This window comes from Actinia tenebrosa, unplaced genomic scaffold, assembly GCF_029948245.1.
Source record: "Actinia tenebrosa isolate PJP-AT-01 unplaced genomic scaffold, QUT_ActTen_1.0 PGA_scaffold10__47_contigs__length_13832649, whole genome shotgun sequence".
Lineage (NCBI taxonomy): Eukaryota > Metazoa > Cnidaria > Anthozoa > Actiniaria > Actiniidae > Actinia > Actinia tenebrosa.
Genome location: NW_028292570.1, coordinates 1,473,197 through 1,490,075, shown reverse-complemented (window position 1 = coordinate 1,490,075; position 16,879 = coordinate 1,473,197). Strand labels below are relative to the sequence as shown.

The following is a 16,879-nucleotide window of genomic DNA, read 5'->3' as shown; positions in this document are numbered from 1 at the left end:
CCAATATGGCATAATTAGGGGAGGGGTGGTCAGTTGGACTTTGACCGTATGTCTATCTCAGTGAGGGGAGGGGAGGGGGATTTGTCAGAATGTGTAACTGGATGACATCACCACTCGCGGAATAAAACCAGCCTCGCTTTATTTTGAATAAACTTGTTAAGGAGGGGGTGGGGGTGGTGGGAGAGAAAAACGGTATTTCTTAAATGCTTTTGTGCCCGGATATTTCAAAGAGGTTTAATGTAGAGTCACTTGAGGAATCAGGACTATCACAACCATGGGTTCAGGAATTCTTGAGAAAAATATGTTACTATCCAGGAATTAACTTAATCCGGTTATTTACGATTATGTAAGACCGACAGAGGGCTTTGGACTTTAGACTTGAGGGACGATGCTCAAAAAGAATAAGGAATGTTGAAAACTTTGTTTTTGTGTGGAATGTAGGAACAAAAGAAAGAATGTGGTTTTTTATTTTTAATTTTTTAATTTTTTTATTATTTTTTGAATGTAAGAAATGTTACATTTTTGGGGAATGTCCGAAAGAATATATAATTTGAAAGAGAGGATACAGGGCATTCAATCAGAGACGCATTCACCACTTTGTTCCTTCGAGATCTTAGAGAGTCCCGTAAACCATGAAGCTGAGAAGTGGTCGTGTTCTTAACCCTGTGCTGTTCAAACGCAGAACAGGACAAAGAGCAATAGCAAATCTCGTGAAACAAATGGAAAACTTAAAACTTGAAAAAGACCAGGATGAAACAGGGACGATCAAGTAGGTAAAGACATTTTTCAGATTTTTGTTTTATGGATGTTGCGAGGACATTGCCAAAAAAGAAAGGATAGACGAGATTGAAAGAACCAAGGGAAGAAAGGTTACTCTTGATGAACTAATTCATTGGGAAGCAGACGAGTCCTTTTAGAGAACCTCAAATCCAAATACACGAATACAAATTCAAAAACACGAATACAAATTCAAATACACAAATACAAATTCAAATACACAAATACAAATTCAAATACACGAATACAAATTCAAATACACGAATACAAATTCAAATACACGAATACAAATTCAAATACACGAATACAAATTCAAATACAAGAATACAAATTCAAATTCAAATACACGAATAAAAATTCAAATACATGAATACAAATTCAAATACATGAATACAAATTCAAATACACGAATACAAATTCAAATGCGTGAATACAAATTCAAATACGTGAATACAAATTCAAATACGTGAATACAAATTCAAATACGTGAATACAAATTCAAATACGTGAATGGTCCGTGTGGTCCGTGTAACACTCCACAAAGAGCTTTTCAATTTAGTTAGCGTGAATTGGACATATGAAATTTGCCTGATTTTTGAACTTTTCATTTTTTTACGATCATGTCAAAATTCGAAAATTATCTCATCAATGTCAATTTTCGAATTCAAAAATTAAAAATCAAAATATATATTTGAAATGACTTTTCGATATTTTGATTTTGTCCTCTCAAAACGAGCCTTGGAAAAATATCCTGTAGACAGGGGGGGTGAAGATTAGGCGGACTGAGGGTAGGTGGGTCCACTAACAACAACAACAATAATAAAAAACATAGAGGGAGGGGAGGCACCAAGAACCCACCTACTGACCGGACTTTTACGGCATTTTTTTCATCTCCAAGACTTCAAATATTTGACATTTTTTTGAGAAAACAAGTAAGCATATTGCGAAGAAATTCTGCAAAACGTACTGACATAAAACACCAAATATCCTCTTTTTTCAATTCCTAAACAATCAAAATAGTTGAATAAGCTGCTTTCTTTGTACAGAAGTATTATGTACCTTTTTACGGATAAAGTAGGCGAAAGCTCTTGAAGTTTCAACATCAAGTTTCAACGTCTCTCGCTTCAACTTTCGCGTGAAGTGACCTTGAACAGCTGTAAAATGGCCCAACTGATGTTTTCTTTCCTTCTTAATTCTCAAATTTATACTTCCAGTATGCTAATCATGAGTGTGATGTCGTAGTAGGCATTTGGGTGTATTTGTCATCATTTTTAAATCAAAACACTGATTATGAGAAAACAAATTTACAATAACCTTTCTATAAACCCTGAGTAAGATAATTATGTTTTATACAGGATATTTTACTACCTCTGTAAATTTTCGTATATTTAATAATGCCTACTATGACATCACACTCATTAGTATACTGGAAGTATAAACCTTGATATCTACAAGATGCATCACTCAAATCATATAAAAATAGTTTACTATTTAACTTTTAACTTCATGTAGAGTCAATGCTGAAAACATTGAGTTAGGTGTCATAGGCACTTTAAGTCATGATGGTAGTACATAGCAAGCCATGATAGTACATATTAAGTCGTGGTAGCACATGGTAGGCCATGGTAGTACATAGTAACTTGTGATATTGCATAGTAAGCCATGGTAGCACATATTAAGTCACATGGTAGCATATGGTAAGCCATGGTAGCACATGGTAAGCCATAGTAGTACATATTAAGTCACATGGTAGTACATAGTAAGTCATGGTAGTACATATTAAGTCATGGTAGCACATGGTAAGCCATGGTAGTACATATTAAGTCATGGTAGCACATGGTAAGCCATAGTAGTACATATTAAGTCATGGTAGCACATGGTAAGCCATGGTAGTACATATTAAGCCATGATAGTACATATTAAGCCATGATTGTACATAGTAAGTCATGATAGTACATAGTAAGCCATGATAGTACATAGTAAGCCATGATAGTACATAGTAAGCCATGATACACCTACATATTAAGCCATGATTGTACATAGTAAGTCATGATAGTACATAGTAAGCCATGATAGTACATAGTAAGCCATGATAGTACATAGTAAGCCATGATAGTACATATTAAGCCATGATTGTACATATTAAGTCATGATAGTACATAGTAAGCCATGATAGTACATATTAAGTCATGGTAGCACATGGTAAGCCATGATAGTACATATTAAGTCATGGTAGCACATGGTAAGCTATGGTAGTACATGGCAAGCCATGATAGTACATAGTAAGCCATGATAGTACATAGTGGCCGTGTTTTCACTAGAAATGTTAACTTGCCTAAAATTCCTGGAGGTGTTTTAATCCGACAACCACATTTCAAGAATAACACTGTGATTGGCCCATTTATTTGGTAGGACAACTTAAACCATCTTGCTGGATAGTTTAACTTTGCCTTATTTCCGGTGTTATATTTAAGCTAGTTTAAATTGTCCTAGTGAAAACACAGCCAGTAAGCCATGATAGTACATAGTAAGTCGTAGTAGTCTAGAACATGTACAATAGTAAACATAAGATATTTATAGTTATACATAGCAAGCTGTTGTTTTGCATAGGAAGTTATGTTGGTCATTTGAAAAATTATATTCAGTACTTTTGAAAAATATTTTCAGAAATAATGATTTGTTTATAATTACAAAGCTTCGCATTTCAAAATTCATGTGATGCAAATACTTTAATTAAAAATTTGACCATAATTGTACAATTGTATCAATTATCTGTTAAAATGGAATTTCTCTTTTTATTGAAGAAATAGAAAACGTGAGCGCGTGCTGTGTGCTGTCATAAAGCACGCAGGGGTTGGCAGAACACGAGAAAAGTGTTAGAAGAAGCATGACGCGTAGCAGAGTGCTTCTGGACACTTCTCGAGTGTTCTGCCAATCCCCAAGTGCTTTATGACTTTTTATTTCTTTTATAAAATACAAATTACAATAATGGATAGCAACGGAAAGTGCGTGGCATGTAATGTGCTCTCATAAAGAACGCACTCCAAACCAATCAGAACGCGACATTCATAACAGTTATTTCATAATATTTTTTTCTTTGCGTTTCTTCTCTTCATCTAGTTTTACCTTAAGTTCCTCTCTCTTCTTCTTCTTTCTTCTTTCTCCAAGTCTTATTTAATCTCCTCTTCTGTCCTTTCTCTATTTCATAAGATATATTTTGAGTTTAGTTTTCACTCCTTTTAAGTTGATCAGTGGAAAACCCTAAAATGTACAAATAAAAATAACACTTTGCTAAGCTAGGGAACATTAATTTTGGTACAAATCCGATTTGAAACATAACGATTTGACACGTTTTCATGATTTTATGTCTTGGTGTTTATTTTACATGATCACATTATAACACTTCCTCCCCCTCCCCTACCTAACTAACTAGCAAGTGACTCCTCAAATTCTTATAATAACTTTCCAACTTGTAAAAATTAATTTGCAAATCAGAATGCACAAATAAATTTATATTTCTATTTTCCTATATTTCCTGTTGTAGAATTTTCGTGATGTATTGATATAGGCAGGCCTACCCCAAGTTATATAGCAACCAAACGTACACCGTAATATTTAAACAACATTGAAGTTAGCTGGGGGCAGGGGATAGATTCAGAAAAATTTTAGTGAACAAAGATTTGAACAAAACTTTTTGAGCTGTTTTGGCGAAGGATTGCTTACAAAAAATGTTAGCTTCCCAAAGAAAATTGTAGAGTTTCTTTTACACTTACCTGTAGTCCAAAACCACTCCTTTTTTGGAAGCCATTTCGATTTTGAATTAAAGTTCGAATGAGTTGTCCACGACTTCGACTATTGAGTTGAGAGACCATCATCATCTTCTTTAAAGAGAGGACGGTTGGGGCGTACAGTCGCGTACAGGGGGATTTGCAAATAATGTCAACATCAATCTGCTCGATATTGGAAATCTTACGGATTGCAGACATTCTCCAATTTTAAAGGTGACCGTACGTTAAGTCTGGTGACTACACAGGAAGCCCAAATTGTAGTGAAGGGAGATGTTAACGTTTGAGCACAACGGCGACGTAGACTGAGATAGATAGTTATTTAAGCCCACGGCTCCTAAGTACAGCCTAGCCACGAATAATTATTTACATACTTGTGACTGTTGCCATGAACAGTCGTGGAATGTTTAAATAATTATTAAGTATATAATAAGTACATCATTATTCTGATCTCAAATTTCAATTGTCGGTCAACGGACCACGAGGAGCGATTTGTAAGAGCAAGTATATGGCTAGACAAGGTCAGTAAAATCTTATACAAATTACTTTGTAATCACACACATATATGATTTATTATTGATTGTACATTTTTGGATGATTTAGACACACCATATATACCACTGTTCACTGTAAATCATGCCTGATTAGAGATAACACCATAGCGATTGTAACCTTAAGTAATTCATGTATTCTTTTATGTTTGTTATAGTTTTACGATCAAATTAAGAACTATTAAAGATTGTCAGAGATCCGTATAAAACCCTAGCCATGGTTACGCAGGTAGCTACAGTAAAACTTGTCTTAAAACTTGTGGTTTAAAAGACTGTGAACTAGATTTCGCACGCTAAGCTAAGTAAACGAGGCTAGTATGGAATCGTCGGATCCTATAAGCCCGATGAGACGAAGTTTAAGCGATGCAAGGCTCGACGGAGCTGAAAGCGAACTTGTACCCGACTTTCTGAGTGAAAGAGAAACGACTGCAGTCGTAAATTTCAAGCGTACACGAACGTTGACCGCGAAAGGTCAACAATATGTAACATCATTAAAGGAAACAAACTTAGACAAAGCTCTCAAGGAGCTAAAGAATATCATGAATAACATTGAGCTGACGTGGCTCGATCACGGCTCAGATATTTTGCGAAAGAACAGACATAACCTTGAAAAATACCGCAATAATCTACAAATATTGCAAGAAGATCTCAGAAGGATAGCATCAATCGAATCCCATCACGAATTGATTAACTCATGCAACGAACAAAACAAAGAAGCGCTCGAATTACGTAAACGATTAGGAGAAAGAATCTTCGAACTAGAAAGAGAAGAAACCCGCTCGCGCAGAAGTGTAGCAACGTCTCAAGCTACGAATAAAAGTATCCAAAGGATGAAAATTCTTCTCGCCCAAAAGGAAGTTGACCTAAAATACGCCCGTTTGCAAGCAGAATTCGAACTAGAGCTACAACGAAAGAGATTTGAATTTGAAGAGTTGCAAAGAATGAAGAGTTACGAAATGGCGAAGGCCGAGAAAGACCTGATGGAGGAATTCGATGATAGATCATGCTTATCCGAAGCAAATCTCGGTCGACTCGAAACGCAGAGTAAAGATGATAACGTCCGGCGTTACATAACATCGATGCACGGTTTCACGCAAACACATCTCAGAGGTCAAAACGACGCAAACATGAAAACCGAAAATCAGATAGGCGACGTGATTGACGGCTCCAATAAACCAAACGATAACGAACACAACGCAGACATCAAGACCGGAAACGACGCGATTAACGATTTTAATACGCCAAGTGATAACGATAACGAACTGAACGGAAATCAGAAAGAATTAAACGATGAACATGAGACCTCGAATCAAAATGTCAACAACCCATTTGACAATGGAAATATACCCATCGAAAGGCCAAATAAGGAGATCACGTCTACCGGAAGTCATTATTTTGGTGGAAATCGCGAAACTTACAACAAAGGTGGAAGCAAGCAGCACGAAAGGGACCTTGTACCAGGCACAGGAATCTCGAAGGATATCATACCGAACACAGGAAACCCAGCCACTCCAGGTAACCGAAATACTCACCATCCAATGCGTTATACAGAAAACGACAACGTAAGTCCTCAAGAACGCCGAACTCTGATTCCACCAGCAATATTCCGCCAACCTCCTATCCACACTTCAACTCCTCAGATAGTACCGAAGGGCGAAAATCAACAATCTCATGCCAGTACTGCCTGCGATGGAGCTAAAGAAACCGTTAACGCTTTCTCAACGCCTCCACACGTGCCAGGTTATTCCCGCGCTTATCAGTATTCCATACCAGTTCATCAGCCATCGGTTCAAGAATTCGGCTCGGCGATTGCAGAGAGTATGGAAGCAGCTCGACTGCCAACGCCCAAGCTTAATGTCTTTAGCGGTAACCCGTTAGAATGGCCTACCTGGAAGGCTGCCTTTGAAGCTGTAATTGGAAAAAGAGTAACAAACGTCAGTGAGAAGATCCTTTACCTACAACAGTATCTCGCCGGAGAACCAAGGAAAATCGTGGAAGGATACCAATTTGTTCAGACAGCTGAAGCATACCAGGAGGCCAAGAAAACGTTAGAGAGACGTTTTGGACATCCGTCTGTCGTTGCTGAAGCCTTTAGAAACAAGCTGACAAACTGGCCTCGAATCGCCCCCAAGGAAGGAAGAGATTTGCGTGAATTTGCAGACTTCTTGAAGACATGCGAGCTTGCAATGCAGTCAGTAGAAGATTTAGAAACGCTGAACAAACAACATGAGAACAAACAATTACTTAAAATCCTGCCAAGCTGGATGCACCCAAAATGGGGTACAAAGGTGAGGGAATTTCAACTCGCACACGGCGACTCTAAATTTCCTCCCTTCAAATCATTTGTTGAATTTGTGGCCAGTACAGCAGAAGTCCAATGCCTACCTGTGTTGACTGGACTTAGCGACACAAGCAAACCGTCAAGGGTAAAGCCCAGAACTAACATCCTCAACAGCGCTTCTACCCTATCTACCGAAACTAAAGGCACCTTAAGCAATGATCACAAGACCCCACTATGTCTGTGGTGTAAGAAAGGTAATCATCACCTAAATGCTTGTTTCGAGTTTGCAAAGAAACACATTAAAGAGCGAACAAAGTTTGTGATCAGAAAGGGACTTTGTCTCCGTTGTCTACAGCACGGTCACATGTCCAAGGAAAACAAATGCAAAGAGATCACTACTTGTTCCCGATGTAAACAGCAACATCCCACTTGTCTGCATGTCGATGACGAAGGTCGAAGGGAGCAACAGCATAAGGTCGAGACTGCAAAAACAGATACAGCAGCAACAAAGTGTACAAGCGTTTGCAAGGTTGAAGGTCAGCAGTATGGACAAGATCACAGTCTCATTGTTCCAGTGTGGATATCCTGCACAGAAAAACCTCAGCTTGAAAGGTTAACCTACGCGTTGATTGATTGTCAGTCTAATGCAACTTTCATCACCGAAAGCCTTAGATCAGCACTGAACATCGACGGAGCAAATAGTCATCTTCTTCTCTCAACAATGCACGAAGAAAATGAGTTAATACAGTGTAAGAAGATTCAAGGAATCAAGGTGCAAGATTACAAGCGTCAAGTCTCCATCACACTGCCAAGGATCTTCACGAGACCAGTCATTCCTTGCAAGCCATCCCAGATCCCAAAGCCTGAAATCGCGAGACAGTGGAAACATCTTAATCGAATCGCAGATGAACTGATGCCCTACAGAGATGATATCGAAGTCGGCTTGCTGATAGGCACGAACTGCCCTAAAGCCATCAAGCCTCGAGAAGTCATACCAGGTTCTGATAACGACCCGTATGGAATAAGAACCGACCTTGGTTGGGGCATCGTTGGACGTGTGTGTAAGAGCCCCATCAATGAAGAGTCACCAGAAGAATCTGATACCAACAATTGGGTCAATGCGACAACAGCTGATCACATCCCCATGGTGCGCGAAGAGCAAAAGGATGCCAATAAAGCCACCTTCACGACCGAAACTCACGCAAGAGAGGTCATAAGCCCTGCCCAGGTGAGGGAGATGTTCGAGAGAGACTTCCACGAGAAGCCAGATCCCAAACAACAGCCCATGTCAGCAGACGACCGAGCATTTCTGACGGAAATGAAAAATCAGATTCGCCAAAGGAAAGACGGGCACTACGAAATGCCTCTCCCTCTAAGGAACAAGGATGTTTGTCTCCCAAACAACAGGTCTCAAGCCCTGAGACGCCTCGCACAGCTCAAAGCGCGTCTGAAAAGGAATGAGAGATTAAGAAGAGACTATCTCGAGTTCATGCGAAAGACGATTGATGAATGTGCAGAGAGAGTTCCGGCCGAAGGCGGCAGACCCACAGGAGGACGTATTAACTATGTTCCCCACCACGGCGTCTACCACGCAAAGAAACCAGATAAGATTCGGGTTGTCTTCGATTGCAGCGCCGTCTACAGAGGCACATCATTGAACAAGAACCTTCTGCAAGGACCCGATCTGACAAACAGCTTATTGGGTGTTCTTTGTAGATTCCGTCAGGAACAAATTGCCTTTTCATGCGATGTGGAAGGTATGTTCCACCAGTTCTATGTCGATGAAGCAGACCGAGACCTTCTTCGGTTTTTCTGGTGGGAAGATGGGAACCTGGACAGCCAACCGATTGAATACCGCATGAATGTCCATCTATTTGGTGCAGCAGCATCTCCCGGATGTGCAAATGTCGGTTTCAAGCAAGCTGCGAACGATGGAGAAATTGAATTTGGCCAAGAAGCTGCCAACTTCATTCGTCGAGACTTCTACGTCGACGACGGCCTCAAGTCTGTAGAGACCCCGGAGAAAGCGGTAGAAATTATAAGGAACAGTCAAGCCATATGCGCGAAGGCGGGTCTAAGACTTCACAAGATAAACAGTAACAGCAAGAAAGTTATTCAATCCATCCCAGTTGAGGACAGAGCTAAAAATCTTCAAGACATAGATTTCAACCAAGATCCTCTACCAATCGAACGAACTCTCGGTGTCATGTGGTGTATCGAGACAGATTGCTTCCAGTTTAGGATAATCCTCCAAGATCGTCCTCTAACTAGAAGAGGTATTCTGTCTACTGTTTGCTCAGTATTCGACCCTCTTGGATTCCTGGCTCCCGTGGTCTTGGTCGGAAAACAGATCTTTCAAGAGCTGTGTCGGGAAGCAGTCGACTGGGACGATCCCATAAGCGACAATCTTCGTCCGAGGTGGGAAAGATGGCGCGACGAGCTGAGTACCTTAGAAAATATCAAGATACCACGATGCTACAAGCCAAAGGACTTTGGCGAGGTAAAGCACGTTGAGATACACAATTTCTCAGATGCTAGTCAGAGTGGCTACGGGCAGTGCAGCTATCTTCGTTTGATAAATGATGAAGGCCAAGCCCACTGTGCTCTGCTGATGGGAAAGGCACGCGTGACGCCACTCAAACCAGTCACTATTCCACGCCTCGAGCTTACTGCAGCAGTGGTATCAGTCAAGGTTGGTCAGTGGTTGTGTCAAGAGCTAGAGTATCAGGACATTCAAGAAGTGTTTTGGACTGACAGCCAGGTGGTCCTAGGCTACATCAACAACAGCGCAAAGAGATTCCACATATATGTCGCCAATCGCGTTCAGCAGATCCATGAGCATACAGAATCCAAGCAATGGCAGTACGTGCGCACAGACTCCAACCCAGCTGATGCAGCATCACGAGGTTTGATGGCCAAGGAACTCTTAGAGTATGAGACGTGGTTCGGAGGCCCAGAATTCCTCCGCAAGTTTGGTCAACATGACGTCCACCAACGTGAAATCAATGAGCTCAGTCCTGATGATCCAGAACTCAAGAAGACAGTCACACTGACCACGCATACAGACGAATTCAAGTCAGGTCATCTTGAGACGAGCAGGTTGAACCGTTTCTCAAACTGGTTTACAGCAAAAAGGGCCGTAGCAAGGTGCATACGATACAAGAACCTGTTGAAGAAGAAGGCCAAGCTCAAACTGTCATCAGATGCCGACAGTCCAGATAATTGCTTCTACAGCGACCGCGCGATCAGCGTAGAGGAACTGCGTCAAGCAGAAAACGTCATCATCCGCAGTATTCAACAAGAACACTTCCAACAAGAAATCAAGACCTTGAATTCGATAGATGTTAAGGGCGAATTTGTCAACAGAGAGTCAACAAGACTTCGTAACACAAGTCTAAAGAAATGCAGTAGCCTTTATCGTCTAGATCCCTTCATCGACGACAAAGGTGTCCTGCGTGTCGGAGGTCGCCTTCGAAGGGCTAGCACGTCGGAAGAACTGAAGCATCCAGTTATATTGCCCGGAAAGGCCCACATATCCAAGTTGGTTATAAATAATTGTCATCTAGCAACCAAGCATCAAGGCCGAGGAATGACTTACAACGAAGTACTTCAGCGCGGATATTGGATAACCGGAGGATTATCGGCAACAGCGTCGGCTATCGAACGGTGCATAACATGTAAAAGGCTAAGAGCTCCTTTGCAGCAACAAAAGATGGCGGACCTCCCAAATGACCGGCTGGAACCAGCACCTCCCTTCACCTATTGTGCTGTGGATTATTTCGGCCCATTTAGTATAAAGGAGGGAAGAAAGGAGGTGAAACGCTATGGCGTTTTGTTTACTTGCATGCCCTCCCGTGCCATACATCTAGAGACCGCAGCGTCGCTGTCCACCGACTCATTCATAAACGCACTCAGGCGCTTCCTAGCAGAGCGTGGCCCAGTACGTCAATTAAGATCTGACTGTGGTACCAATTTTATCGGAGCCAGTAACGAATTACGGGAAGCCCTAGATGAAGAGAAAGTACGCGATGAGTTACTCAAGGAAAATTGTGAATGGATCACCTTCAAGATGAATCCGCCTTCCGCAAGCCACGCTGGAGGAGTGTGGGAGCGGCAAATCCGGAGTGTGAGAAACGTCCTACGACCGCTTATGCAAGAGGCTGGACATCAGCTCGACGACGAAAGCTTCCGCACTCTGATGAAGGAAGTTCAAGCCATCGTCAACTCAAGGCCTTTGACGACAGTAAGCTCAGAAGACCTGGAGCCTTTGACACCAAACCACCTACTGACAATGAAGTCAAAGGTACTGATGCCCCCTCCAGGTGTCTTTTTAAGGGCTGACTTGTACTGTCGCAAGCGATGGAGGAGAGTGCAGCATCTAGCCAATGAATTTTGGAAGAAGTGGAGAGGAGAGTACATGCCAACACTGCAAATACGAAAGAAATGGGAACGACCTAGCCGAAACGTCAAGGTAAATGACATTGTTATTATTAAAGACGACAATCTACCAAGAAGCGATTGGAAGCTTGCTCGTGTCTACGAAGTTCTTCCAAGTGATGATGGTTTAGTGCGCAAGGCACTCCTCGCCCTAGCTACCTCCCAATTGGACAACAAGGGAAGACGACTGACAGAGACGAAGTACCTTCAACGTCCTGTACAGAAGCTTGTAGTGCTCCAGAAGGCAGAGGAAGACTAACATCCACCATCGAAGGGCATCGAAGCATCCAAGTAAAACACACACTACGTGTATATGAACATTAAGTCACAGTGACATTTATATTTGTTTATGTTCCAAATATTAAAAAACAACAAACAATGATTCTCTTTGATTGAACAGTGGTTCTCCACCGACTGTTGGGAAGCCCTGTGACTGTTGCCATGAACAGTCGTGGAATGTTTAAATAATTATTAAGTATATAATAAGTACATCATTATTCTGATCTCAAATTTCAATTGTCGGTCAACGGACCACGAGGAGCGATTTGTAAGAGCAAGTATATGGCTAGACAAGGTCAGTAAAATCTTATACAAATTACTTTGTAATCACACACATATATGATTTATTATTGATTGTACATTTTTGGATGATTTAGACACACCATATATACCACTGTTCACTGTAAATCATGCCTGATTAGAGATAACACCATAGCGATTGTAACCTTAAGTAATTCATGTATTCTTTTATGTTTGTTATAGTTTTACGATCAAATTAAGAACTATTAAAGATTGTCAGAGATCCGTATAAAACCCTAGCCATGGTTACGCCGGTAGCTACAATACTATTTCCAAACTGTCACAGGGTCTAGTATAAACAACAATTCCCATACTATTTCCAAGGCGTTAGTTTCGCCAATATGATAATTTACCGTACTATTTACAAACTATATACAATTTTTTTACATACTATTTCCAGTTAATTTACATACTTTTTACTTGTTTTTTTCATAATTTTTTTCCAAACTATTTCCATACTATTTCCAAAGTAAATTAATTCTATACATCTATGTTATTGTATTCAATATTTTTACAAAGTATTTACAAGGTAAAATAGTTTGTAAATCATTTTCATAGTATGTACATAGTTTGGAAGATCGATTTACATAGTATGTAAATTCCATTTTACAGATTATTTCCATAGTATTTCCATAGTATGGAAATTAATTGATTTTTCCTGTGAAATAACAAGCAGCGAGTCCTCCTTTTGCCATTCTCAACCTTTTTTGCGCGTTTTCAACTGATGAAGCTTGACCTTTTTAGCATTTTTGAATCCATTTTTAAGATGAAAATCCGCCATCTTGAATTTTCTGAGAACTTCCAGAGAGGGAAGGCTGTTCTGTTGCTATGACAGATGCTGTCATCCGATTGGTTAGTTTGAATTTCTTTTGTCTTTTCAACCAATCACTGAAAAGTGTTTCACATTTTTGCACTGGTGTTTCACATTTTTGCACTGGTGTTTCACATTTTTGCACTGGTGTTTCAGGAAAACAGCACTGCTCTCAACCAATCAGAAGTGAGAAATATTATAAAAAGTTTTATTTATGAACTAATAGCTTAAATACACATGGTAACGATATTTTCACATGTGAAAATAACATATTATTTTCACATGTGAAAATATCACTTATTCGAAAAGAAGAAATATAGGTATTTTATGCATAATTATATGATAAATACCTATATTTCTACTTTTCGAAAAACTGATATTTTCACATGTGAGAATAAATATATGTTATTTACCGGCCATGGCCAGGAGATCCGGATAGGGAAAAACTGTGCCCGAGGTCTTGAATATACGGACCGAGGACCCAGTTTTTCAATATCTTGACCGACTATAGAACGGTAAATAACTTAGTTATCTTTTTTCCCCGTATTTTTTTTACTTGTTTTTGTAACCGTTTTGTTTTGTTGTTTAGCGGCAAAGGATACCGGACCGCGAGCGCGGGCACGGATACTTACAAAATACCGCCTGATCAAACAGCCAATCAGAGCGCACGATGTTTTAGGATACCGGACCGGAAAAAAATTAAAATTTCGTATCTCCGCGCGCCCATGTAATATCCTCTATATCTTTCCTTTACCACATTCCAAAAACAGAAACCTCTCTAGTTTGCTTCATTTTTATACGCGAGCGCCTTTCTCAGACCTACCATTTTCACCTCGGATTTAGGCTGAATTGAGGGCGCCAACGGCCAAAATCGATTTTCACGGTTTTCTCAAAATAAAAGTGAGATTATTCAAAATGAACATCAGTACGTTTATTTGGGTGGTATCCACATCTTTGGACATCTATGAACAAAATCAATTTTTTTAACGTGGCCACCGATTTTCGATTTTGTTTGATTTCTGCGGACATTGCCTCTTAAAATCAGTACGATGAAAATTATTTATCTGACTGGAAACGTTTTGCTTCTGAAAAGCTTGATTATATCACTCATAAATAAAAGTTTTGAATTATTTAATGAATACATCATTATTGTAAGAATCGTTTTTTATTTTAAAATCTATGGAATATTTTGTTAAAGAAAAAGCTAGCGTACAGTTGGATAATAGAAGAAAATACTTTTAAGGCTTTATCCCCTTATAGTTTTCGATTCTCATGTGAACTTGATCAGACTGCAGTCAATTGCATCATAGATTACAGCGCGTCCTTGCTTCAGTGGAGCTCGTGAACCATTCTTTGTATGATTATTTGTTTCAGGAAATAGAAGGTATTCTGTGAATCAAACTACAATTAAATTAGAGAGAATAAGAGAAAAATATCAAATGCCCTTGGCATTATTCTCTCTACTTCATTATATACACACCGAACGCACAATTTATTACTACTATACAATTAAATTAATGAAAGTTGTGTTGTAACTCTTATTTTTTGCCCCAAAATACAAATTTTGTTAACAAAACATTCCCCTGTCGAGCAACAAACAACAACAAATGTTTTCCCCTGGGCCGGGTTGTTCAAAGCTGGATTAGCGCTAATCCAGGATTAATTCTATAGGTCTTATTAATAGTTAACCCAGGATTAGCACTAATTGGGCTTTGAACAACTGGGCTCTGATGTCTAGAATATGATATAGAAGAATAACTTTACAAAACCTTTCAAGTAAATATAAAGAGTCGTACATACATGCTTGTTATGTAATACCTGGACAAGCAAGGTGTTTCTTATTGACTATGTTTCCAGCGTCGGTATTTGATTTACCAGAACAACGACAAACTAACAAGCGAATAAACGAAGACGTAAACAAGATCCCGACTTTCTATTGTAAACGAAGAACATCTAGTGCACTTGGGGATTGGCAGAACACTCGAGAAGTGTCCAGGAGCACTCCGCTACGCATCGTGCTTTTCCTAACACTTCTCTCGTGTTCTACCAACCCCCGCGTGCTTCATGACAGCACACAGCACGCGCGCGCGTTTTCTATTTCTTCAATATTTTATAAACCGAGTGCTCATTGGTCATTTGGTGAGTCACAAAGAACAAAATTTGAATTTTACTCCGCAAACCCGATGGCCATGCGGTCGAACTCCATATATTCCTTCATAGGTCAAAGTCAAAATGACTGGACGTGGTCAAGCTGAGCTCCTCCATCTAATCACAACGTACCTTTAGTTTCTTTGACTTACCTCACGTGATCAAACTGAGCTCCTCCATCCAATCACAACGTACCTTTAGTTTCTTTGACTAACATCACGTGATCATGCTGAGCTCCTCCATCTAATCACAACGTACCTTTAGTTTCTTTGACTTACCTCACGTGATCAAACTGACCTCCTCCATCCAATCACAAAGTACCTTTAGTTTCTTTGACTTACCTCACGTGATCAAACTGACCTCCTCCATCCAATCACGACGTACCTTTAGTTTCTTTGACTTACCTCACGTGATCATGCTGAGCTCCTCCATCCAATCACAACGTACCTTTAGTTTCTTTGACTTACCTCACGTGATCATGCTCAGCTCCTCCATCTAATCACAACGTACCTTTAGTTTCTTTGACTAACCTCACGTGATCATGCTGAGCTCCTCTATCCAATCACAACGTACCTTTAGTTTCTTTGACTAACGTCACGTGATCATGCTGAGCTCCTCCATCCAATCACAACGTACCTTTAGTTTCTTTGACTTACCTCACGTGGTCATGCTGAGCTCCTCCATCTAATCACAACGTACCTTTAGTTTCTTTGACTTACCTCACGTGATCATGCTGAACTCCTCCATCCAATCACAAAGTACCTTTAGTTTCTATGACTAACCTCACGTGATCATGCTGAACTCCTCCATCCAATCACAAAGTACCTTTAGTTTCTTTGACTAACCTCACGTGATCATACTGAGCTCCTCCATCCAATCACAAAGTACCTTTAGTTTCTTTGACTAACATCACGTGATCATGCTAAGCTCCTCCATCCAATCACAACGTACCTTTAGTTTCTTTGACTTACATCACGTGATCATGCTGAGCTCCTCCATCCAATCACAACGTACCTTTAGTTTCTTTGACTAACCTCACGTGATCAAGCTGAGCTCCTCCATCCAATCACAACGTAGCTTTAGTTTCTTTGAATTACCTCACGTGATCATGCTGAACTCCTCCATCCAATCACAACGTATCTTTAGTTTCTTTGACTTACCTCACGTGATCATGCTGAACTCCTTCATCCAATCACAAAATACCTTTAGTTTCTTTGACTTACCTCACGTGATCATGCTGAACTCCTCCATCCAATCACAAAGTACCTTTAGTTTCTTTGACTTACCTCATGTGATCATGCTGAGCTCCTCCATCCAATCACAAAGTACCTTTAGTTTCTTTGACTAACATCACGTGATCATGCTGAGCTCGCCCCCGGTTCGTGATTTTATAGCCGATACAACAGGGCCGGAATGTTCTCAAAAATTTGATGCTCAGAAAACTCAAGACGTTTTCTCGTGTTTTGGCTTCCGTTCATCAAAAAGAAAAAAAAAAGTAAAGTACCTATAT

The 16,879-nt window shown here is 40.0% G+C and overlaps 2 protein-coding genes across 2 annotated transcripts; both read left to right on the top strand.

The window, feature by feature from the left end:
* Positions 1-4,956: 4,956 nt before the first annotated feature.
* On the top strand, positions 4,957-6,812 carry LOC148912707 (uncharacterized). Its single transcript, XM_089026819.1, has 3 exons — positions 4,957-5,083; positions 5,272-6,675; positions 6,792-6,812. The coding sequence occupies exons 2-3, from the start codon at positions 5,431-5,433 to the stop codon at positions 6,810-6,812; spliced, it is 1,266 nt and encodes a 421-aa protein (XP_088882945.1). The 5' UTR covers positions 4,957-5,083; positions 5,272-5,430.
* Positions 6,813-6,902: 90 nt separating this feature from the next.
* LOC116308458 (uncharacterized) lies at positions 6,903-12,859 on the top strand. Its single transcript, XM_089026447.1, has 2 exons — positions 6,903-12,405; positions 12,594-12,859. Exon 1 carries the CDS (start codon positions 6,934-6,936, stop codon positions 12,088-12,090), a length of 5,157 nt encoding a protein of 1,718 aa, XP_088882573.1. The 5' UTR covers positions 6,903-6,933; the 3' UTR covers positions 12,091-12,405; positions 12,594-12,859.
* The last annotated feature ends 4,020 nt before the right edge of the window (positions 12,860-16,879 follow it).